The sequence below is a fragment of the Dermacentor variabilis genome, chromosome 2, assembly GCF_050947875.1.
Source record: "Dermacentor variabilis isolate Ectoservices chromosome 2, ASM5094787v1, whole genome shotgun sequence".
Lineage (NCBI taxonomy): Eukaryota > Metazoa > Arthropoda > Arachnida > Ixodida > Ixodidae > Dermacentor > Dermacentor variabilis.
In genome coordinates, this window is record NC_134569.1 from 53,535,050 (window position 1) to 53,561,189 (window position 26,140).

The window sequence follows — 26,140 nt, forward strand, 5'->3', positions numbered from 1 at the left end:
GTTCGGTGTGGGGTCTCTCCACCCGTACTCTTGGGACAAAGGAACGACAACACAGTAGTGCAAACAATCACAAGGGCATTTTTTGCACCTTTCATAGATCAATGCCTGCTAGCCGAGTTGCTATCCACAAAACATGCCGATGGGTGCGCGACAAATCTAGAAGTCCGACACACCGTGACCGGATAGCGAGCAAATATGTTCGCCCCATGCTGGATCCCAGCACCTGGTCGTTCACGCGTACGGTCATGCGAACGGTGGCGCGTTCGAAGGCAGGCCACGCAAGGCGGTCTCGCAGAAGCATGGATCGGCGCACGCGCGACACGGCACGTCCGTACTGCTTGCTGTCCCGAACCCAAGAGAAAGTGCCTTGTCTTTCGGCGCCCAAGTAACCCCGCCTGTCGGTGGCGTTAGCAGCGCAACACTCGCGCCATCTCTTGTACTGCGCCTCAACCACTCCGACCGCCGCGGGCGCCAGGCCACGCCGCGAAGCCGGATTACAGGAGACGCGCTATGCGGGAAAAACTTATCAGGGGGTGCGCGAGAGTCGCGCATCCCCACATCCCCCCAACCTTAAATCACTACATATTCCAGCGAAACATGTCACATGGTCTAACATCAACGCGTGCTTCGCGAACAAGGTAGTGCATGCAACAGTGGCCGCGCTGAGGAAATGTCCACACGCTGTCCATAGCATGCGAACCTACATTGTCCTTGGGTACACCGCTGGCGTCCGCCGGTCACAGCAGCAGCAGCTTTGCAGACTCGACGGCATGATTCCAGGCCAGGACTCCGGAAACAACGATGCAGTAGTCTGTACGAGCAAGCGTCGCTCACGCCGACGCGCCCTGCTGGCAAGAGTCGCCGTAGCTGTCGGTGACCGCCGGCTCTTTTGTCCGCCGCCGAGGGTTGTGAGCTGGATACAGGAGGCCGCCGAAGTCGCTGCGCTGAAACTGGCCACAGCATCACCATCGCCCGGGATGGCTCAATCGTAGTCCGGGGCAGCAGCGCAGACGATGTGCCTATGACAGCAAACCAGGGGTGACTCCAATCGCTGAGTACACTCAACACACTTGGCAAACACTAAAGTAGTGCAAGGGAGAGGAATTCTGCATGCACATCGCCCACGTGGTACGATGTTCAACTCGGCTAGCAAAAGATCGGGCAACTACTCAGATGCTAAGTTCACGTGAACGAAGCTCGCTTCCTTGAGTCGAACGAGTAATTTCAATTCGTGCGAGGCTAAATAGAATGAGGGAAGCAAATTGCAACACCTCAACGCCACGGTCCACCAGGTTGTGTCCCTCCACGTGCGACAGGCAGCTTCGTAAAGCCTTAGGCCTAAAGCGTCGCTACCCTGACAACAACCGGCATCCAGAAACAACACCCAAAATGAGCGCAAAACAGGCAGCCGCGAGGAGACGTCAGCTCTGTGAGGTGGTCCTACTCCGCTCGGTGCACACAGCATCCGAGTTGACGGCGCCCACCGTCCTAGACGGTGTCGAGCGCCCGGTGCCAGGCCGCAATACCAGTCAGCCCGTAGTGGCACCCGCGGCCCGCGGCCACCCGGCTCCCAGAGCCGCGACTTCATCAGAGTCAAAGAGATAGAAGAAGCTATTTACATAAGAAATTTGGACCACCCACGAAGCTTCCGTACTCACTCTCTTCAGGCTTGCCAATGCTCCGCGGGCGCTGAGCCTCGCTCTCCCAGGAGGCAGACCACATGGCTCTCGTACCGACGAATGTCATTAAAAAAACACTTGCGAAAAGGCTTAGCATGTTGACAAGTTCAAACACACTACAGCCACCGTCGCCTCGCTCAAGAAAGCACGCTGCCAACCAACGCTAGCAATCAAAATCCATGCTAGCCCTACGCTTCGGTTCAAACCAAGGTCTCGAACGAAGCAAAACTGTTAAAGCTATCGTCCGATGCCCCAAGAGGTCCACGTTGGGCAGCCAGATGTGGGGTTCTCACACCCATACTCTTGGGACAAAGGAACGACAACACAGTAGTGCAAACAATCACAAGGGCATTTATTGCACCTTTCATAGATCAATGCCTGCTTTTCCGAGTTACTATCCACAAAACATGCCGATGGGCGCGCAACAAATCTAGAAGTCCGACTCACCGCGACCGGATAGCGAGCGAATATGTTCGCCCCATGCTGGATCCCAACGCCTGGTCGTTCGCACGTACGGTCACGCGAACGGTGGCGCGTTCGAAGGCAGGCCAAGTGAGGCGGTCTCGCAGAAGCATGGATTGGCGCACTCTGCTTGCTCTCCCGAACCCAAGAGAAAGCGCCTTGTCTTTCGGCACCCAAGTAACCCCGCCTGTCGGCGGCGTTAGCAGCGCAACACTCGCACCATCTCTCGTACTGCGTCTCAACCACTCCGACCGCCACGGGCGCCAGGCCACGCCGCGAAGCCGGATTACAGAAGACGCGCTATGCGGGAAAAACATATCAGGGGGTGCGCGAGAGTCTCGCATCCCCACATCGGGTACAAGGCAGAAATATAGATTGATTGATTCACTTATTCGTACTGTTAAGAGAATGATTGTACAAACAGCAGCACCACATATATTTTCATTTCTTTTCTTGACCTGTGTGCAACAGAGTTGTGTGCAATAATTTGGCCATGCTGCATTTCAAGTTCATACCTAGACTGACACCCCCCCTGCTGATGCAGTTGAACCTACTTATAACGATACTGGATTAACAATATGTCAGTAATACCAATGAGAAACTGCTGCACTGTCAACTTTTGTATGTTTTCTATGGTGAAATAACCTGCTTACTACAATGCCCCCATGCTGCATTATTGGTCATTACAATTAATTATGGCTATTGGATGTATGGTGCCAGAAGGTAAAAAAATTGGAAATCCTTGAAAAGAAAAAGATGAGAAATTCGAGCTGTTGCACAATGGCCTGCCACCCGAACAGCCACTGCGCACTCATTTTCCGGCCTTCTCTGCATCGCCAGCCTCGTGCACCTCACTCCCGTCGTTCTTCCATTCCCCCCCAAACACGAATTGGCTGCGCCCATAGCTCTATGCCACGCCACCTCCGAAACACGAACGGACCGTGCCAACTGCACTGCTCCCAGATTGCTCGCTGACCCCTCGTTCTGCGCAGTTCTGCCAACTGATTAAGTCGCTAGCATTCATCTTTGTTGGCTGCATAGAAGTCGTTCCTGGCCGCGTGGTTCCTCAGCCTTGTTTGACTCGCTGGCAAAATGGAAGGCTGATCCATCCGCTGATCATTGATAAAGCGTGGCATTGCTGGTGAAAAGAAAGCACGCTGCTATAGATTTGGAAACTAACTGCTTCTAACCGTTGAGGCAAACGTCGCAAACGTGCTTGCATCGGATAGTGACAACGACGATGGAAGCAATGGCACATTAGGGCAGGTTGCCTCAACTTTTTCCAGCAGGAGGAGGTCCAGCAGATGATTGAGTTCCTCCGGCATTTTGTTTCTGTGAGGGACCTTTCGTTACACTACATGGAGCACCTGGAGGCCTTGGAGAAGGATGTCGACTAGCTTTGCATAAAACAAGCAATGCTGACGGACATGGGTTTTCTCATGCAAGCTAGTGAGAAGCACGTGGGTGGCGAGATGCTTGTGATGATCTCACCCCAGCATTTCTTCGGGATTTCTCAAGCTGACAAGCTGCTGCGGCAGCCTTCCCGCATTTTTTTATAGGCCCCTTTTGGGTCCACCAAAGCGATGCCTCGGAGGAGCTTGCATATTGCTGGCAACCTGTGGCCTCCCCTTTGCAGTTGTTATAGCAGTGCCATTCTTGAATGCTGACAGTTGCGGCTTGTTACACACGATTGGAGTACACAGGAAGCGGAGTTTAAACAGTTAAACAAGTGGATGTAATCAGTAACTGGATGAAGGAAAGTGCTGGGGAAGGGCACTGGCATCCCCACCAGTATAATTTTCTCACAACATCTGTGCGATCCTTCTATTTTGATTTTTTTCGTGCAACTCGGTTATAACAAAGGAATTTTAATGGCACTTGAATATTGTTATAAGTGGGTTCGACTATAAACACTGTGTTGCTGTTTCTTTTGCAGGTGCCATTTTGGTGTTCCTTCCTGGGTTCGATGACATGAGCACGTTGAGGGATAAAATTCTGGCAGACAAGAATTTTTCTGGACAGAAAAGGTGCAAACATTTTACACAACATATTTACAATTGACAAACTAGGTTTGCGTGTCAATAAAGTTTTTCATTGAAAAGCATAGACAGGAGAGAACTTAATATCATGGGCTGCTTCCAAGACATTGCTCGTGTCTTTTCCAGGCCCATATTATAATTTACTAGGTTTTCTTTCTTTTTAGCACTTAAATGAGCTGCTTAGACACAGCCTTCAGCCACATTTTCCGTACTTACTAAACTGATTGTGATAACTAGCTTGCCACTGAGCAGACTCGTCTTTGTGCAGATAAATTGCAATTACAATTTACAATAAACGTCCAAGTTGAACTTGTAATTCTACAAGATTGCAGCGACCCGTCGCATACTTCGCTTTTTCCAGGTATGTCTTGTACATGCTACATTCCAACCTGCAGTGTAGCGAGCAGCGGCTAGTCTTCAACACAATGCCACCTGGGGTTCGAAAAATTGTACGTGTTCTTTTTCTTCTTCTTCTTTTTTCTTTTTACTTAGTGTTGTTCATATCTCTTGCCACAAGATTATTGCACAGCTTCTTTTAGGAATTTTCGTAGAAAGCATGACGTAGTGATATTGCCGTGGGAATCAATGCATCTTGAGGATTTTGCACTACACAGTGCTGATCAATAGTGCCACATTACAAAAGATGTTGGTTTTTTTACTAACGCAAAAGCATAGTTTTGCTTCTACAGTTGTTCCTGCTGAACTATAGCCATTTAGCTTATCTGATGAGCGTAAACGCCAATCCTTTCAACTTGCTCAAGAATAAGTTCTGCTGAGCTTTAAAGGGACACTAAAGCGAAACAATAAATCAGTTTAGACTAATGAAGCATCGCCTGAGAACCCTGCAGGCAGTCATTTAAAAAAAAAAATAGTTTTATTATTAGATAAGAAAATGAAGGTCCAAGTATCAGTATTTGAATTTCGCGCCGAAATCCCAGCGCCGGTACGTCAGCGTGATGTCAGGGATTCCAAAGTATGTTTTCGCATTTGGGCCGCGTTGGCTGAATAAAGGTTCCCGAAACTTGCCATGTTTAATATTTTGTTCCTTTAGAACACAATGCAGTCACGCTGTACCGCTATATATAATTCGTAGGCCCTAGAAGATGCCATGAAAATCCAAGACGTCACAGCCCCCAGGTGCGGGAACTTAAGTAGGCGTCGCCACCCGTATTTCGTTCTTGAGCTTTTTCTGGCTTACCATATGTCTTAGTGTTGTAAGAGTGGTGTTTTTGGTTTTGTAGAATGGTAATTTACTGATGCAGAAGAAATCATTTTTCACTTTAGTGTCCCTTTAAATACTTTCTATGAAACCCGTGAAGCACATGAATATTTCCCTGGAGCCACTCAGACTCACTGACACTTACGGGAGGCTGGCACAACCTTGCTCAAAAGCTGTTGATTTGTGTAGTCCCGTGTGACAATGTGATCATATGATTTGCCAAACACGTCGACAGCTTTTACAGTAGTTTTCTCCATTCTCAAGAAACATGATTGGAAGGATGAAAACTATAACTTGATGCCACGTCCCCGCAAGGAGGGCTCTCCGGGATTGCCGCTAGCTCGGTTTCAGTGTACGACTGCATTGTGCAGTCACCGATGCTGGAGCCCTGAGCTATTTCCTCTCCGTTCTCCAACGTCGGGCTTTCTCTTGGCTCGGCTGCTACTGTATCTGGGTCTATCCTAGACGATTCCGGAGAGTCGCCCAAATGCTCGGATATGCGGAAAGTCTCCGGTGCCTCCTTAACGTTCTCGTGGCTATTGGAACAAGCCTCGTCCTTGCAAGGGACGTCCTCTGGAATGGCCCCTCCCCTATCTGTGGACCGGCAACGGCCTTGCTCTCGACACGCTCTGTCTCTGAGGACTTCGCCACCTCGCACTTTTCGTGCTTGTCGTTTACTGGCGCAACCTCAGTTTCTTCAAAAGGAGCAATTTTGCACTCATCATTCGAGCTTTCCTTCACGCGCTCAGCAGGAATACCAAAATGCCGGAATAATGCACTCTTGGCTTTATCATAATTCGAGAAGTTGTTGTCGAAAAGGCGAGCCAAGCAACAGGACGCATTACAGGAAAATACCTTCAACAACCCTACCAACCAATGCTCATGGTCCAGCTGCACCTCTGCACAAACCTTCTCGAAAAATTCAAGAAAACTTTCCATTTTTTGCCGTCCTCGAATACGTGCAGCCTAGACCGTGCCTGCAGTGTCCTTAGATACTGGAGTTCCCTATACATTTCCTCCATCTGCATTCTGTGCTGTCATTTTCGCTCCTGCCTTTCCCTTTCGCGTTCTTGATGCTTTCGCTTTCTCTAGTACTCTTTGCATTCATCCTGATCTCGCTTTCTCTGGTACTCTTCCCTTTCGTGTTCGCGTTCATCCTGCTCTCGTTTTCTCTGGTCTTCTTTCTTTTTGCATTCGCGTTCCCTATGTCCCTGAATATCCTCCCAAGCCTCCACAATCTCTTTTTCATCTCTGCCACTTGCCTCTATCGCATCGATGACTTCTGCCTTCTTTAGCTGCTTCCTTCGATCAATCCTGAATTCCGCGCACATCACGTTTATGCCTGTTCTGCACAACTTCCTCCAATCCATGGCTGCCTCTCTTTTGCCGACAAGTTTCTCAAGGAATTAAGTGTTGAAGCAAGGTATCTTTCAACAAGGCTTCTAACACCCTTGTTACCAGGAAGAACTATGTTAAGCCTGTCAACTCTCAAGGAGGAAAGGTCGTGTGCTCACCATGCCGAAGTCGAAGCGCTGTGCAGACTATCTTACTGCTGCCATCCAATGTTGCGACTCGGGGTTTGAAGACGTGGGATCCTCTTTCCTCGTGGAGGAGTGAGTGAACATGAGGGTTCGATATTCAAGATGTTAGACAAACACATATACATTTACAGTACAAGAAAATGCAAAGAAATACAGAAAAGTTGATGAAGTGGTAGTCACCGATCACTCCCGCCGTCCGCAGCTCCTTTTATGCCTTTTGTGATCATTCCCCAGTCACTTCCCCCAATCTGGTGTCACGAAGCCGATGACGTCAGGTCCCACCAATCCGAAGGTAGGTTGCCCTTTTCGCCGACTCCGATCGTACTCTGACAGGTGATGGTTGGATCATCGCACTGAGTGCATCTCCGACTTTGGCACGCCAGTTCGTGCTGCTGACAGGTGACAGCGGTATCATTTCTAATTGCTCAAACCTCTCCTAAACGAGGTATTCCCGCGCCAGTCATAATTCGTCCGGGTCGTGAATCATTTTGACAAGGCCGTCAGCCCGTTCCCCATAATCATGCGAGCCGTAACCGAAGGGTGTCGCAGGGTGAACGGCTGATCACAACAGTGGTGAGATGCTGGTGGTGATCTCAGTCCAACATTTCTCCTGGATTTCTCAAGCTGAGATGCTGCCACGGCAACCTTCCTGCATTTTTTAAAAGGCGCCTTTTGGGGCCGCCAATGCGATGCCTTGGCAGAGCTCCTATGTCACTTGCCGCCCGTGACCCCACTCTGCAGTTGTTATAGCAGTGCCATTCTTGAATGCCGACAGCCACGGCTTGTTAACAACATGCGATCGGAGCATACAGGAAGCAGAGTTAAACAGTGAAACGAGTCAACACGATCAGAAGCCTGATGGAGAAAGGTGGTGGGGAGGAAAACTGGTCTCCCCGCCATTATAGTTTTCTCAGAACAGCTATGCCATCCCCCACTTCGATTTTGTTCTTTTCATGCAACCCGGTTATAACAATTATCGGTTATAACAATGGAATTTTCATGGCACTTGAATATTTTATATATCTGTATATGTTTTACATGTAAAACACCAGTTGTGTGATTATGGCTGTGTATTATTTCTTGAGACAGACAGCTGATGATAAAACTATCAGAACTATCAGAAGCTAACCAGTTCTGTATTATTGTTTTCGTTACCAAAAGAGTGCATGGATAAAGCTCGACTTATTTTTTTCAGCTTGCTGTTTGTAAAATTACGAAAAATATTTTATGTCCCTAATGATGTTTATTTTGCTGCATCTCAGGTTCTGTCAACCAATATTGCTGAGACAAGCATCACCATCAGCGATGTCACTTTTGTCATTGACTCCGGCAAAGTTAAAGAGGTAGGTGTGGCATTGGGTATCACTCTTGCTTTCCTGCAAATACTAACGTTGCTTTTAGAATTAGCAGAAAACAGCAGATGGGGAATGTGCCATCTGGTTGCCATTCTGGGATTTTAAGAATTTGTCACTGCTTTGCAAGGTGGCTGTTATCCTCCCGAGAATTCTTAAGGGCGGAAGTGGTTGTTAGACCAAAAACTTTAAAAATCTTAATTCTTCGAGGTATGGTGCTGAAAACACATACATATATGTAAAGTTATGTGCTTATTTCAAATAGGAGGTCCATTTTTGATTATCTCTGTGGCTTCTAATGTTATGCAAGCTTCCTTTAATTATTTTCTGCATTGATTTTCAAAATATCTTTTCCTTAGATTTCCCTAAATATGGTATCAATGGCTTCTGTATGGTTTCGCGCCAAGAAAAGCCTTAGTTTACGAGGAAATTGCATCTGAAGGGTCTGAACACCTTTTTCCAAATTCAAATTTCCTGCCACCCAACTGGGGGAGTGGTGACCTTGCATACGCCATCATGATGCTCTGCTGCCATGGGTAAGTAAAACACCACCCGACAGACGGTGCTACCGATTCAAGACAGAGTGGTAGATTTGCCGCTGCAGCTGCTTTTAGGTCAAATAGCGTGGACCATTCGGGCATCCCATGACATCACAGGAAAGTTGAATTCTCTGCTACTTGCAGTTTGTGCAAGTATCACGAACCAGCAGAACCAGCGCAGCACTATGAGATAACGAAACTAGTGAAACGCGAAAGCCTGGGTGGCGCAGACTCGAGCGAAAACAAAACCTTTCAACCAACCATGTCGTTGTCAACGGTAATTTCAATGAGTTCGTTTTTTTCTAAAAAATGAAATAGAACTGGACGAGTAGTATTTTATTTTGTACGGTGACACAATACAAGGATGTTTTTTGCAACGAATGGTTGAGTACTAGGGCCAGAATTTGATTGAGGAGTGCTTTCGTCATCCTACAAGTGCCTAAATGTCCCGAAGGAGTCTCTAAGTCCCGCGTTTACCTCAATTTCTCAATTATTAGGGCTCTGTTCACGATAATATTGACGCCTTAGAGATTCTCAAGCACTAATCTACCACTTTAGCTTGATTTAATATTTGCCTTTTGCGTCCCTTTAAGGCATTCCTTGAATCATACAGGAGCCATTGATACCATGTTTAGCAAAATTGCAAGAACTGATATTCCGCAAATCTTTGCAAACAAATATTTAAGCAAAGTTCACGTGAGTTTGGGACCAGAGGCAATAAACAAAAATGGACTGCATATTCAAAGTAAGCATATGACATTACATATATGTACAAGTTTTGATAACCACATCTTGAACAACAACAAATTTTTTTTTTTATAGAACCCACTTCTCCCCTTAAGTGACAGTGTTTCATGGTTGCAACAAATGCGAATGCTAAAATACCCTAATGGATGTGATTTTGAGGATCTTGATGTATATGTTCTTGTAGCAGTAGTGTCTAAGTCTTCTTTTTTTTTTTTTTCCTTGGTTCAGATTTGTTTAAGTATCAGTTAAAATTTTGGCACCATCATCATATTTATCAATGCGCTTTTTACCCTCCTAGGTTCAGTAGTACATAAATTTCCTTGTGTTTGGAAGAAGGTTGCATATATAGACAGGAGCGGTTGATACGGCTGATCATCCACATTGGCTCAGTGGCTATGTAATTCCACTGCCTAGCACAAGCTCTCAGGTTCAATTCCTAGCCACAGCAGCTACATGACAGTGTGAGTGAAATGCAAGAATGCTCATGTTCTTTGACCTAAGTGTATATTTAACCTGTGTCGTCAAAATTGGTCTGTTTTCCTTTGCTTTACTGTGGCATCCCTCATAGCTCACAATGAACTTCCAGGACGTTAAACTCCTCTCATGTATGTGTGTGACTGTCTGTATGCGCAGAAGTCATTTGACAGCCTGACAGGTACTAGCCTGCTCAAGTCTGTGTGGGTGAGCCAGGCGAGTGCCATGCAGCGTCGAGGCCGGGCGGGCCGCACCCACCCCAATGGCGTCTGCTTTCACCTGATGAGCCGGCAGCGCTTCTGCAGCCTGGCTTCTTTCCAGCAGCCCGAGCTGCTTCGCCTGCCGCTTCAGGAACTGTGCCTCCAGGTGAGACGAGCACTGGCTCCTACATCATGCTGTTTGTGGCACCGACTCTCAGACTTCTATAGTACAGTAGAATCTCGATAATTCGAATGTCAAGGGGCCAGAAAATTTGTTCGAATTAAAAGGAGGACTTGTTCTTGAAGTGCTCATGCACCATAGAACGATGCACAGACCGTGCGAGTCATGAAATATCGTGGCACACAAGCACACAGCAAGCGAGGACCACAAAACTGATCACACTGGCCAACGATCGTTTCCCGATAACGGCAAAAAACAAAACTTCAGGGAGCAGGCTAAGCTGGCACCAGGCCGGCGCGCAGGCGCGCGTGCAGAGACCATCGAAGGTGAGGGAGTTACGAGGGAGTTGAGAGGGAGGGCAAGGGGAGCGCAATTGCAAAGTGGGCGGAAGAGAAGCGGATTTGCTTTCTCGCAAGCTTGATGGATGGCGCTAATTACCTCTGCCACCTAATTACCTCTCTATCAAAATACTGGCAGGAGGAAACGTTGCAACAGCAGCGAGCGAAGTGACATTTGTGCTGTCTATCACTTCAACGAAAAGTGAGTACCGAGAACATACAGCACGCACAAAGCTACGAGCTGCCGATGCACCTAGACTTTGCCCCCAATGTAGACTGCTCTCAAAATACGGCTGCGTGACTGCGTGCAACCACCACATGTTCAGTTGCGCCAAATAGAACACCCACCCCCCCCCCCCCCCCCGATCCTGGACTCAAGGCTACAAGTATACATGCCCGTTACCTGTTTTACTCTTCCCTCTCTTTGTCGTCATTTTGGCTCACCTAGTTCCTCACTCTTTCCCTCTTCCCCCAGCACAGAGTTGCTGGTAAGAGGAATGTGCACTTAAGGCTGACCTCTTGGCCTTTCTTATCATTTGTGACGCGCAAGGGCTGGGGCAAGCGAGCCCAAGACTCGCGATGAGAAGCCACGGTTCTCAGAGGCCAAGCGCGGCATCAACAGTAGTTCACTGAGCGGAGAAGATGTGGCGTGAGTGCGGGGAAGACAGCGGCGGGAGTGAGTGAGTGTGCGGGAGGAAAGGGGCGAACGAGGGGACTCTGAGTGTAGTCGTATGGTGGGGGTGGATGGTTGCCGTGGGGAAATAAAGGACAAGTTCGGGACGAACGTGTGGCATGTCATCGAGCATGACACATTAAACTGTTCTCTTTCGAAGTTGGACAATGATTTATTTGCTACGGCATTCTTAGGTTGTCACTGGCTGTGGCATTTATGGACCCTTTGACTGACTGATGGGTCATAAGGATCATTTGGGTGCAAAAACGCACATTTACATCTTTTGGATTAAGAGCACTTGGACTGCTCCTTTTTTGACTGACACATCTCTCTCTGCTTTTAGTTTTGCTAGTACCTGTCATCTGAAGCTAGTTTTCTGATTGGGTGAAATGACTCGGCAAGTTCATTATGGCGACAACCACAAAAACATACTTGTAAGATGTGCTACTGTCTTCTACAACTGCGCTGGTTTTGATCAAAATTTGTTTTGGTAAAAATTGGACTGAGGATGGTGAGTCATTTGAGTGCACTAGAAAATGCATTTTAACTATTCAAAAGTGTTCGATATTGTGGCAAATGATAAGATGGTCAGCATTTAAAAATGGTTTTCTACACGTGTGTACCCAGTGGCAGCAGTGACATCAAATGAGTGAAGCACAGTCAATAGTTTCTTAGTACTGTGGAAACCCGCTTAGGTTTGAGTTGTGGGGAGCACGCGCCTCCATTTCCTCCCGCCTACCCGCGGCGTCCCGTTCGCACGTGGCGACGGGTCGGGCCGGCGTAGACATGGGAGAGAGGCACTATGCGCCCTCCCTTTCTCCGTCGCTCTGATGACGCGCGTACCCCTCTTCCCCTACGCGGCTCACGGGAAAGGGAAACGTATCCGGCGGGCGAGGAGGACTTCCCCTCGCAAAAAGGTAAAAAAAGCATAAAAGCGGGCCACCGGGGGAGACTCGCTCTCTTGGGACGGCGACACCTGAACCGCCTGGACGAAAGCATCTGCCGCATCCCGTGAGTGACCTCGTTGGTCTGACCCACCCAGACAACGAGGCAAGCCTATTTACTACTATTACTGAGAGGACGTCCCTCTGCGAGTGTTCATTATTGCTAATAGCAATAAACGATGTTACCGTTGACACCGCTGGTTGCCTTATTCGTCCGAACCCGGCGTAGCCGCAATTCCCGCGCTACGGGTTGGGAGTACCACGAAGCGATTGCGTGGGGCTAGATCCGGAGCTCGCCTTCAGCCCTAGCCGCATGCAGAGTGGAACCCCCACAGAGTTAGCAAAAATGTGTGAAAGAAATAAAACATTTGTAGACCATTCTGGAAAATGCATGAGCCAAGTTGTATTGCATTATTTGTGTACTTAAGACTGCGAACTGGGAGTGCATCGGGGAGATTATACTGTAGTATGCGATAAGTTCATAAGGTTTCATCGAATACTCTTAGTTCCCTTCAAGCTATTCGTATGACTGATGACTGTTATACTAATGAAACTGCAGTGTAGCATTAGATGCAAAATTACGCAGCTACTGTGACAATTTGGGCAGAGCTACGGCTAGTGCTGGCAATGGCAATAATAGTGTGTGTGTGTGTGAAAACATTTATTCGAATGAGGTCCGGAGGCTCGACTTCTTAAGTCAAGGCGGGCCGCTCCCACGTTGGCACTGTCAGGCCAAGCCTTTCAGCGACATCATGGGCCCTCTGGACGGCCCTTAGTTGGTCCTGAAATAATGGGCTTTGAATCCTTTTCTCCCACTGTGTCCATTCTTCAACGAGGTTTTGCTTTTATGTTACAGGCAAAGCTTCTTGTGCCACCTAACGTCCCCATAGCTGACTTTCTGGCCCGAGCTCCAGATCCGCCTGCATTCTTAGTTACTAGGACGGCTGTCACCCTACTGAAGGTGAGTCTTCCCTGTTCTCAACCGAGTGCTCAACAGACCGCTCCTGATTTGGCAGTTTGCATTGAACGTTGACAGAGTGTTAGCTACACTGATATTAACTTTTCAATTGACAGAAAAAATGAAGACTGCATTGCATTAGAAAAGCTTTTTATAGCAGCTGTTATCCTCTTCAAGGTGGCATCTCATCTTCAACATGGTGCTGCACAAGTCGCTTTTGACTTAGCTGTGCTGGCAAGAGCTTATATATTTATGGTACCTGCACCGATAACTGCGTAAAAGATAAGGCAGCACAGATTACAATAGCTGCACTGTGTGGGCTCTCTCACCCGTGCTCTCGGGACAAAGGAACGACAACACAGTAGTGCAAACAATCACAAGAGCATTTATTGCACCTTTCATAGATCAATGCCTGCTAGCCGAGTTGCTATCCACAAAACATGCCGATGGGCGCGCGACAAATCCAGAAGTCCGACTCACCGCGACCGGAAGCGAGCGAATATGTTCGCCCCATGCTGGATCCCAACGCCTGGTCCTTCGCGTGTATGGTCACGCGAATCGTGGCGCGTTCGAAGGCGGCCACGCGAGGCGGTCTCGCAGAAGCATGGGTCGCCGCGCGCGCGGGACGTCCTCGCCGCGCGTCGACCCGCCGGGGAAGAGCGTCGCTCCACGCGCGGCACGGCACGTCCGTGCTGCTTGATGTCTCGAACCCCCCCAAGAGCGACAGAGCGCCTTGTCTCCCGGCGCCCGAGTAACCCCGCAGCGGCGCGACGCTCACGCCATCTCTCGCACCGCGCTTGTACCACCCGACCGCCGCGGGCGCCAGGCCACGCGGCGGGCGAAGCCGCCCTGCAGGAGACGAGCCATGCGGGAAAACTAGATCTCAAGGGAGGCGTGAGAGTCAGGCATCCCCACATCCCCCCAACCTTAAATCACTACATATTCCGGCGAGACATGTGACACGGTCTAACATCAAACTGTGCTTCGCAAACAAGGTAGAACATTAAACAGTGGTCGCGCCGAAGAAATGTCCGCACGCTGTCCATAACATCCGAGCCGACATTGCCCTTGGGTGCACCGCTGGCGCCCGCCGGTCACAGCGGGAGCTTTGCCCACTCGACGGCACGATTCCAGGCCAGGACTCCGGAAACGACGACGCAGTAGACGGAACGAGCAAGCGTCGCTCGCGCCGACGCGCCCTGCTGGGAAGAGCCGCCGTAGCTGTCGGTGACCGCCGGCTCTTTTGTCCGCCGCCGAGGGTTGTGAGCTGGATGCAGGAGGCCGCCGAAGTCGCTGCGCCGAACTGGCCACAGCATCACCATCGCCCGGGGTGACTCGATCGTAGTCCGGGGCAGCAGCGCAGACGATGTGCAGGTGACAGCAAACCAGGGGTGACTCCAATCACACTGCGTAAACTCAACACACTCGGCAAACACTAAAGTAGTGCAAGGGAGAGGAATTATGCATGCGCATCGCCCACGTGGCACGATGTTCAACTCGGCTAGCAAAGATCGGGCAGCTACTCAGATGCTAAGTTCACGTGAACGAAGCTCGCTTCCTTGAGTCGAACGAGTAATTTCAATTCGTGCGAGGCTAAATAGAATGAGGGATGCAAATTGCAACACCTCAACGCCACGGTAGGGTGGCTAGAATGGGGAGGTGTGAAGACCAGCCTCCGGAAGCTGGCCCCGAAACGCGTTCCTGCCGCGTGACGGCGCTGCCGGCTGGGGCGCCGTTTAGGGCGCCGTAGAGATCTCGCGGCGTCGGCATACCTCCGGGCGGGAAAATGATTTGGTAGCGCTTAGTTTTAGCGTTTGAATGCGTTAGAATCTGACCAGACTTATTTCTATACGTTGTAGATGCTGAGAGAATTTAATGTTTCGCTGCTCTCATTCCACATGGAAACAGCGAGCACCGACTATGCAGCCGACACAGCAACGGTTTTTGCAACCACCTCTTGCCAAGATTAGCGCGCTTATTCCTTGCCGAAAGTATAGTTCATAGGAATCGCCGCGCAAGGGCAGCGCATTGGAATAACCTTGAATGTGTCGCCCGCACATAAGTCACATATCTAAGATTGTAACATTACTTTAAATGGAGGAAGTTCATGCAATATATCAGCATTGTGGTGAAAAAATTCTAGAAAGTACAAAGCGCTTGCGATTTAATACATGTTTATTGGAGATAACACAGTTATTGCATAAAATCACATTTTTACAAAACACAGGGCTTAACCTTCTTGGCTTTGTTGTGTATGGCACACTGATTTAAACCTTTGAGGAAAAAGTGAATACGTGTTATACAATAAAACCTAGACACCGATCCTGTTAGATCAGCGTAATGCTCCCTGCAGCCAATCTGTGGCACATTGGCTGCTAGAAGAAAGAAATGTTTGACAACTTTTGCGTGCAGTCGCGTAGGGCTAAATGCACGGGTGAACCTTTCCTCGAGTGTCTGAATGAGGTTGTATAGACAGACTGAGGGATACAGAAGCCCCCATGTCCCCATGCACCCCCAGACTGAAAGGCATAAGCTTGCATACTTCATTATAATGATGAACTGCGCAGGAGTGGAGTGATCATTGGCTCCGTTGGACTGTCTCACAATACCAAATGAACGCTCCAAGCAGTCCTGACTGAGGCGGGAAGTCATCAAGAACCTGAACCCAACCTTCTCAGTTAGATACGTCAAGTGGTCTTTAGTGGAATGTATGGTCACACGCAGACCTTCTGATGTGCTCTTGCTTAAGAAGCCGAGCCCTTTTGCATGGGCCTCCCACTGATCCAGAAATGCTAGCATGCTGTTAAGTGCAGTTTCTTGAGCACTGCCACGTCTGAAACACGAAAAGCATTTACCACCGGCATACGAAAATGAGCACAGTTGCTGTGGGCATATCTCAGAGCTTCAGTTGGAAACCGTGATGTCATGGCTTCAATTGCTTGAGCCATCACGTCAATGAACACCCTTGTTGGCTCCAGATTTGAGTATTGTTGCTCAATATTTTCTTTGTGCAAGTCCATGGCGTGCACAACTGCACTGTTGAAAATATTGAAGGCCAGATTTACCCGCATCTTTTCGAATCCACTAGAATATGTGTGTGAATATGTCAACTTGGGTGCAACTTTCAATGTCAAGGCACTGCTGTCGACCTTCCATGTCGTTGTAACATGTTCACAGGGTGTCAAGGGATAGCGACAGCAGTTCACACCGCCTACTTTGAAGAAAAACTGAGGAAACGTTAGAAAAACACAGCTGCACTACACCGACCACGAGAGTCACTTTGCACTGCACCCCGTGGCCTACGAGACTGACAAGCTCACGGCGCCCCCGCACTAGCCATCCTACCCGCGCCCCCAACGGAAGCGCCAAATTTTCCCTCAGTGGGAGGAACGCGCAGCGGGGCCTCCCTAGGCAATGGCGGCGGCGGCGCGGTCTTCACACCTCCCAATTCTAGCCACCCTAGCCACGGTCCACCAGGTTGTGTCCCTCCACGTGCGACAGGCAGCTTCGTAAAGCCTTAGGCCTAAAGCGTCGCTACTCTGACAACAACCGGCATCCAACAAACAACACCCAAAATGGGCGCAAAACAGGCGGCCGCGAGGACACGTCAGCTCTGTGAGGTGGTCCTACTCCGCTCGGTGCACAAAGCATCCGAGTTGACGGCGCCCACCGTCCCAGACGGTGTCGGAGCGCCCGGTGCCAGGCCGCAATACCAGTCAGCCCGTAGTGGCACCCATGGCCCGCGGCCACCCGGCTCCCAGAGCCGCGACTTCATCCGAGTCAAAGAGATAGAAGAAGCTATTTACATAAGAAATTCGGATCACCCACGAGGCTTCCGTACTCACTCGCTTCAGGCTTGCCACTGCTCTGTGGGCGCTCAGCCTCGCTCTGCCAGGATGCAGACCACGTAGCTCTCGTACTGACGAATTTCATTTAAAAAAACACTTGCGGAAAGGCTTAGCATGTTGACATGTTCAAACACACTACAGCCACCATCACCTCGCTCAAGAAAGCACGCCGCCGACGCTAGCGATCAAAATTCACGCTAGGCCTACGCTTCGGTTCAAACAAAGGTCTCGAACGAAGCAGAACTGTTAAAACTATCGTCCGATGCCCCAAGAGGTCCACGTTGGGCAGCCAGATGTGGGCTCTCTCACCCGTGCTCTCGGGACAAAGGAACGACAACACAGTAGTGCAAACAATCACAAGAGCATTTATTGCACCTTTCATAGATCAATGCCTGCTAGCCGAGTTGCTATCCACAAAACATGCCGATGGGCGCGCGACAAATCTAGAAGTCCGACTCACCGCGACCGGAAGCGGGTGAATATGTTCGCCCCATGCTGGATCCCAACGCCTGGTCCTTCGCGTGTATGGTCACGCGAATCGTGGCGCGTTCGAAGGCGGCCACGCGAGGCGGTCTCGCAGAAGCATGGGTCGCCGCGCGCGCGCGCGGGACGTCCTCGCCGCACGTCGACCCGCCGGGGAAGAGCGTCGCTCCACGCGCGGCACGGCACGTCCGTGCTGCTTGGTGTCTCGAACCCCCCCAAGAGCGACAGAGCGCCTTGTCTCCCGGCGCCCGAGTAACCCCGCAGCGGCGCGACGCTCGCGCCATCTCTCGCACCGCGCTTGTACCACCCGACCGCCGCGGGCGCCAGGCCACGCGGCGGGCGAAGCCGCCCTGCAGGAGACGAGCCATGCGGGAAAACTAGATCTCAAGGGAGGCGTGAGAGTCAGGCATCCCCACAACTGAAGAACTTCATTGGACCATAATCCAGTAAGCTGACTTGCTTTGATGGAGTGCACACAGGATGAAGCGATGGGTTGCTGTCATCTTTATTCAGTAAAAGCTTGTTTCCATGGAGGATCCTTATGCTTGTAGTACACCACGGAGCCCGATAATAAGTTTTTGACGATATTGTACAAATGTACTAAGTTGTTAAAATTGGTCCTGATCATTACTGTACTTACTTGAATCTAACCCGCACTTTTTTTCTAATAAAACGGGTCCAAAAATTGTGTCCGTGTTAGGATCAAGTATGACCCTAAATCTGCATTGCGATATCGCCATCGGCATTTCAGAATGACCACCTCACATGCCCACCTCACAGAATGACCACCTCACAAGCCTAGCTGCCGTAGCTGCCTCCATGTGCTGTGGTCAGGGTATCACAACGAAGTATTTTAGAGTGCACTTCCTAGGCGCCTGTCGCTGCGGCGAGCGTTGGTGGCGGCGGTGACATAACCGACAAAACAACCACAGAGTAACCTGAAAGTGAACGCAGAGTGTAGTGGATAATGAAAGACTTGAGGAGGAAAGTGAAGAGGAGGGTGCAGCTGAACCATGAGGTGGAAAACGGGGGAGGGTGCGGCAAAAATGTGAGATGCATGGAGGAAAGTAACAAAATACAGTCGACTCCCGTTAATACAGTACAAGGTTCATGGGGACCGCGAAAAACTTCGAATTAAGTTAACTTCCAATTAACCACAACGAACAAAAAAGGAGAGATTCATTTCAAAGCAGACTTTATGAGAAAAAAATTGGATATTACCGTCTGCTTCTGCAGGCTGCAGATGTGCCCAAGTGCTTCCTCGGCGTTGCTCTCTGCAGCAAAAAATCGCCGTGCGAAGCAAGGCCCGCAGCTACATCATAAGCCCGCCGTTGTAGCTCACTCGCAACGTCGTCGTCCACGTCATCTCCGTTATTATCCTCGTTGGGCCGAATGATCTCAATGATTTCAGTGTCCGTCAGCGCACTGCACGTTTCTACTGTGCTGTCAACGGCAACATATTCTTCGGAAGGGATGTCGCCGAGAGCTGCTTGAAGACTATTGTTGTCAAGAGCTCACTTGTGTGCTTCCCCCGCTGGAAAAGACTAATCATCTCCTGCGGCACTTGCAATGAAACCACAGGCCCTGAAGCAGTTTGCAATAGTTTCATCTTTAACGTGACCCCACTCTCGCCCCAGCATGTGGATGGCTCTGAGGAGGCTCACCTCGTACTGAGTTGAGTTGTCCATTCTTCCGGTACAATACCGTTACATTTTTTATGATCCCCTTGTTCATGGGCTGTAAAACCAATGCTGTGTTGACTGGTAAGTAAGCGACGCAGGTGGCAGTCAAGGGCGGCACATTCATGTGGGCACTGCCCTGGTCCACAAGGAACAGTACCTTGCAGTTCGACGACATGAACTTGCGATCCAGTTTAATTAGCCAGTCTTTAAGTATGTCCGCCGTCATCCAAGCATTCCTGTTAAATGAATAGTCGACAGGCAGCGTTGTGACAACTTTAAAACACCTAGGCTTAGCGGCCTTACCGATTACCTGCAGGCGACATCACTCAGTACCAGTCATGTTCATCACAACCAGAACAGACACTCTCTCTTTACTGCGTTTCACTCCGGCACAGTCATCGTCCTTGAAGGTCAGTCTTCTAGGGTAACATTCTGTAAAAATTTGCCGTCTCGTCGGCATTGAATATGTCTTCTGGCTAATACTCGCTCAAGTACTTGTGAAGCTTGTCTTCTCTCCACATCGCACATGTTTCCTTGTTGACAGACGCTCTTTTTCCACTCATGCTTTTAAACACCACGTCATGATGTTGCTTAAAGCGTGTCAGCCATCCTTAGGAAGAAGTGAAGTTCTCAATTCCTAGCATCGTAGTGTGCTATAAGGCTTTCGCTGCAACGATATCGCCGCTGAGCGGGAGATGGTTACTTCGTGCCTCCCTAATTCAAATGAGCAGCGCTTGTTCTAACTCCTGATGGGCGCTGGTGCGCATTCTCTTGCGAGACATTTTGAATTGATCATTTTCAAATGCTTCGAGTATCGAGTGCTTGTTCTTGAGGAAGTTTGAAAGAGTGTTCGGCTTGATGCCGTACTTCTGTGCAATATCTTGCTTGATGTAGTAGTTCTGCGGAAACTCGCAAGGTGGAGAGAAGTAATGAATAAATAGAAAATTGGACACCGAAATTCGTCCCGGACCAGGACGAATTTTTCAACTCTGAGGCTTTTCTTTTGAGGAACCCGTATGGGTTTTCTTTGTAGCAATTGCTACGAACGGGTGGTTGTCCGATTTTCTATTTATTCAATATCTTGCTTGGCAGTGCCTTCTTCCTCAACTTCTTTCAAAATTTTGACTTTCATCGCCAAGTCAAGCATCCGATAAGGTCCGCGATTTGCTATTGCTGCGACTTCATCTGAAATGCTCGTGGAACTTCATTGCACGTGGAACTACCGAACCCACTCGAGGAAACAATCAGAGAGGCCCAGAGCATGCTGTTTGCACACGTACACTGTAGCACAAAGCTAATCTTGCCACTTCATGATCTGCGGCGCTGTAGTCAGCTGCAATGCCAACGGCCCTGGTGCTTAAAGGAACCCTGAAACGATTTTGACGATTTTCTACAAACGTACTGAGTCGTTAGAGTAGGTCCTTCTGATCATTAATTGACACATCTAAGTGCTCCACGTAAAGCGTGTAATTTATTATAAGTTTTTGAAAATGCACATCACTGCCGGTTGCAGCACACTGCTTGACGGAATTTTAAGCTGCCCCTACCCATATGACGGAAGTCACCCATATGACGTCAGCGGGGCGAGCTATCCGATTGGCTAACCAGGGCGCGTGATCGATAATTTTTCCAACTTTATGGCAAACAAATGATGTTCGTAATAGTTGGAATGTTAGTTAACTTGTTTTTATGAAAAGAAAGTAACATAAACAGAATGCACGAGAACAATTTTTCAGTACACTTAAGCACTTTCGGCACACAGCAAATGTCTAGCAGCTGCTTGTGTTACAACGTGCTCCGTTCTTGACGAGAGCTCCGCCGTCAGTGTCGGTCTGTCTTTTCGCGAGCGCTATGGTTCGACTTTGTTGCATTGTGGACTGCAAACGTAGCGACTGGCAATATGTCCAGCTGCAACATCGTGTCTCTCTGCAAGCCAGTAGACGAGTGGACTGGCTGCAGCGCATCAGACTGCTGCTATCCGATCGGCGCCAGGATTTGCGCGATTGCTGCCGTCACTTTACACCGGAAGATTACTAACGCAATAGCATTTCGCGAATCCGGTATTAGGGCAAACGCAAGCGCAAAGGGACAGGGCCTGGCCGCTTGACAGTGCCGTTTAACGGGTGAGCAAAAGCGCAGATGTGAATGGTCTGCACGGTGCAGCCACCTGGTGGCATAGAGCTCAACCACACAGATTAGCAGTAACAAAACGTATTCTTCTTTGCTGGTGGCGTAAATTTTTCGCACGTTATGTTTGTAGATGTTTAATATGTTTTGCACTTGGTTAGAGCAATATCAGCTCTTTGTTTGGCTGGTTAAGCTCTGCGCCAACAAGTGGCTGGACCGTGCAGACCGATCAGGCCACTCACGTACGTCTACACTAAAGTTCCTTCATCAGCTTGAGTTTATGCCTACAGCCATCTGCCGAAACACCCAGCTTGCCTGTGGTTACCGGAATACCAGACACGGTCGGCGCTACGGCAGAATGCTCGAAACGCACGCTGCTTCGATAGCTCTCACTTGGGGTCGACTGCTAAGCGGCTAGCGGAGAGGTTTCGCGCGGGCGAGGTGGCGGGGGGGGGGAGGCTCCAAAACAACCGGAAGTGGACGATGTGACGTCGCGTCGTGACGCAGAACCAGTGAAGGCGGAGCTTAGCCCCGATCGCTTGGAGAGCGAGTTGAGGAGGAAAAGCATGGCTAGGGAGGAGGGTAACTTGTAATAGCTTGTAGCTCAATTAATATGTAACGCTTCACTTAAATTGTGGTGCAAATGTTCTACTTAAGCTGGACCCTGCGCGTCTATAAAATTTGTCCGAACCGTTTCAGGGGCCCTTTAACTTTGACGCTTCATAAGCTGTGGCGTTGTGGTCAGCTGCGATGCTGACGATGCCTGTTCAGCACACAAAGCTGTTTTGCACTTTAAAAATAGCAATTTTATCAAACATTTCGATAGCCTCCAGGCATTTGATTGAAAATAACTTCTAATTAAACAATATTTTAGACTTCTAGCTTCCAATTACTGAGCATTTTTTTCTGTTGGATTGCATGCAGAACCGATGGGACCCCCACTTCACTTCCAATTAACTGACAATTTCAATTAAGCGACTTCGAATTACCAGGTATTGACTGCAGGAGAGACCCTGACATAGCGTTTTTGAAGCCAGAAGTGCAGTTATGTTGCTGTGCCATTTTTTTTTGCTCCTCCAATCAGCTTGCCGGAGCAGATATGTGCAAGCTTTGAACTTGCGTTGCTACAAGCTGGCAGAAGTGTGTGCTGTTGATGCGCATCAGGACAAAGCCTACGAAACTTCTGTAACAGTTTTAGCGAAGCAGATGCGCTCCTGTGTTTTTCTGTGGCATATTGAAGAAAACGATGAAGACTTGCGCTGGTGATTACTTCAGCGTCACTGTTGCTAGCTGATGCTCACTTCACAGACCCAGAACGCAACTTTCAAGCTTAGACACCACACTTTAAACTCAGCTTGTCTCGTAAGCAGAACGCACTACGAGAAAGACAGAAGCCGAAAAATCTTATCTCACTTTTCAGAGGCCGAGAGCAGCAGCGAGAGCTTCAGAAGCACGCACAGTTGCTATAGCAATGTTGATGTTTGGCGCACCAGTCCCAGTGCTTCTTTGCGAAAAACACCACGTGACTTGCACGCTCTCTTCAACTGATTCGGGCTAGCCAGAGCCTCTACTACGCTTCTTTTCCTCCGTAGTGAGAAGAAAAGCATAGTGCGGCGACGATGGCTGCGAGATGGCACCAGAGTAGCACGCATCATCTAGGAGGTCTGGGAGCAGTGGCAGTTGTGAATCATGCCTACGTGTCACCCATGTACTGGCTCTTGTGATCTACAGATTAGCGAGGCAGTTGTGCTGCACTTTGCTCAATTTGCAACGTGCTGCACGAGACAGATTTGAGAACGTGTATAGAGCTGCACTCAAGTTTCACCTTAGGGAGTGTTGTAATCGTGGGTGATTTTTTTTTTTTCCGAGTTATGAATGCCTGCAAAATCGAAAAAAATGACGTCGCTGTGCTCTTGCGCTTTTTCATTCTGGTTTTAGTGTTGCTCCACTAAAAAACGATCCGTAACAGTTCATAACGGTTTTGGTTCACACCGTTTTTCGAAGCAAAATAACAATAAAAACATAGTATTTATTGTTCTCAGTAAGTGAATTATAGATTCTGAGATCATGCTCAGTGCCTTGAGTCAAAGCACTGAACATGATCATTTTTCGTTGAACGAAAAACTGATAAAAAATATTTGTTTCACTCCAAAAAAAAAAATATAATAAACAATGTTTCAGTCACGTTTTTATTCCGGGCAAAAATACCTGCTTCTTCTTCTTTCTCTTTCTTTCTCCCCCCCCTCGATCTGCGATGGGGACAGAGTCTGCACATCTAGGCACACCGAGGGCCGATAGCTTCGTGTGCACTGTGTTCTTGCTCAGTTCACACGGCAGTGAGAGGCAGCATAAAGGTCAATTCGCTCGCTCCTGGTACCGCACTTCCTCACTTCAGCGTTTTGATAGTGACTTTCCGTAGTCATCGAGTGAGATGTGTTCATGTTTGCTTGTGCACGTGACACCATACTTGTTAATTAGTCAACGAACGTTTACAAGTTTATGTGGTCGATAAAACTACTGTCTTTACTTCGTATAGCTGTCTACTAATTTGCTATTGCAATTGGTGCTTCGCCATTCAGGCAATGCTGCGACTTTGTTTATTAAGGCGAAAGCCTTTCTAGGCTCATGGTGAAAAAGCCTTCCTAGGCTCATGGTGAAAAAGCCTTTCTAGGCTCATGGTGAAGTTTGTGTCAGCAGACCTGACTGCCGGAGTGCCCACCATAACGTCATCATGTCATATGAAGACAGATTAAAGGAGGAAAAATGATTGGTAGTGACAGTTAGTGAACTGTACCGTTATAATAGAGATTGGTAGAGGTTAATAATGACTAATATTGACTAATAATGACTACTAATGACTCCTAAATGACCCATTTTTCTAATGGCGGCTTGTAATGACCACTATTAAAGATTACTAGAAATGTATAATAATTAGTAGTAATTACTAAAATGACTACTAATGACCAATACATCTAACAATGGCTTATAATGATCACAATTGATTACAAATGACTAAAAATGCTTACTAGTGAGCAGTAATGACTAATAATGACTGTAACGACTGAAATGACCAATATGTCTAACGATGAATTGTAGCTACAATTGATTAGAAATGACTAAAAATGCTTAGTAATGACTAATAATGACTGAAATGACCTGTAATGACTACTGATGACTATGATATGAACAAAATGTCCAACGATGGCTTGTAATGACCACAATTGATTACAAATGACTAAGAATGCTTATTAGTGAGCAGTAATGACTAAAAAAAAAGAAGAGAAAGAGAAGAGGCAAAGAGAAAGGAGTGAATGATAGGAGGAAGAGTAGGCTTTCGCCATTCACTTCTTAAGAGAGATCTTAAGACCCTTTAATTTTCATTGCAACTTTAGTGCATTTTGAGTAAATATTTGTTTTTCAAATGAGAGAAAGTTGTGTTTCTATATAAAAGTATGAGGTGCGCCCTACTGTAAAGGGCTTTTTTCTTTCACCACGGATAACAGGTACACGTTACAGTTGAGTAAATACGGTAAGTGACATACTTAAGCATTCCACATAAAGCATGTAATTTATTATAAGGAATTAAAAATGTGTATGGCTACCGATCACAGTGCCACCGCTCCCCTGAGCTTTCAGCCACACCCTCCCAATTAACGTAGTCCGCCCAGTTGACTTCAGTTGGACGAGCTGTCCCATTGGCTACCCAGGTCGCGTCATCGATAACTTTTCCAACTTTATAGTGAAGAAATGTTTGTAGTAGTTGGAATGTCGGTTACTTTGTTTCTATAATAAAAGTAATAAAAAGAATACACAATGACAATCAACACACTGAAATACTTCTGGCACAGAGAAATGGGGTGTCTACTAACTGGGAAAACGGGAATTCTCTGGGATTTTGAACAGTCTGGAAATACTCAGGTAAAGCTCAGGGAATTTGGGCTTCTATCAGGGAAAATTAACTAATTTTTTGAAAGGGAACGAAATTCACTGTAATGCAGGTTCACGTAACAGGGGAATCGCAACAAACCGTCTTTGACGCCGTGTCATCCACTGGAGGATTTGCCACTGTACAGTCATTACCGATTTTCCGAATGCCCGATTTTTGGGACATGCCCGATAAAATTTTGATAGTTTTGAGGCACCACCGTGTGCCCCCAAAGAGTCGATGCATAAGAACACATGAAATTTTGGACGCAAGAACCTTTTGCCATCCGATTTTCCGGACTTCTTGCTGTAATCGCAGGTGTGAAACGACATTAGTCACAGCCACCACCACTGCTATTTTTATCATCTTGCTGCCTCGAACTGGCGCTCTCTCATGCAGATCCACTGGCAGCTGTAGCAACTACCATGGCAATGCTAGGCCTAGCTACTTGCCTAGCTACTTCGACGTTCTATACTGTTAGCAATTCGCTGCTGTTAGCAATGACGCCTACTCAAGCTTTGTAATCCTCGCCAATGGCTTGGAAGCTCGGAAAGCATGATGCGTTGAATTATGCCGGTTTTCGAAAGTAAGCTTCACCTCAGAACAGAAGTGTTACGCGGTGAAGCATACGCAAAGTGTAGCAGCAAAGTTTAACAAGTGTGAACTTCAATGAAACTTCGGTAGAGGCTAGTTGGTACATAGTATTTTTAAGGTGAAAAATTGAGCACA

General features: G+C 48.2%; 1 protein-coding gene across 1 annotated transcript in view; it reads left to right on the forward strand.

The window, feature by feature from the left end:
• Window positions 1–26,140, forward strand: part of LOC142571854 (3'-5' RNA helicase YTHDC2-like) — a 98,993-nt gene that overhangs the window by 27,737 nt on the left and 45,116 nt on the right. The window contains exons 13-17 of the mRNA XM_075680522.1: window positions 4,078–4,168; window positions 4,542–4,629; window positions 8,203–8,283; window positions 10,212–10,418; window positions 13,245–13,349. Of these exons, the coding sequence (XP_075536637.1) occupies window positions 4,078–4,168; window positions 4,542–4,629; window positions 8,203–8,283; window positions 10,212–10,418; window positions 13,245–13,349 (572 nt within the window). The remainder of the gene's footprint in view (window positions 1–4,077; window positions 4,169–4,541; window positions 4,630–8,202; window positions 8,284–10,211; window positions 10,419–13,244; window positions 13,350–26,140) is intronic.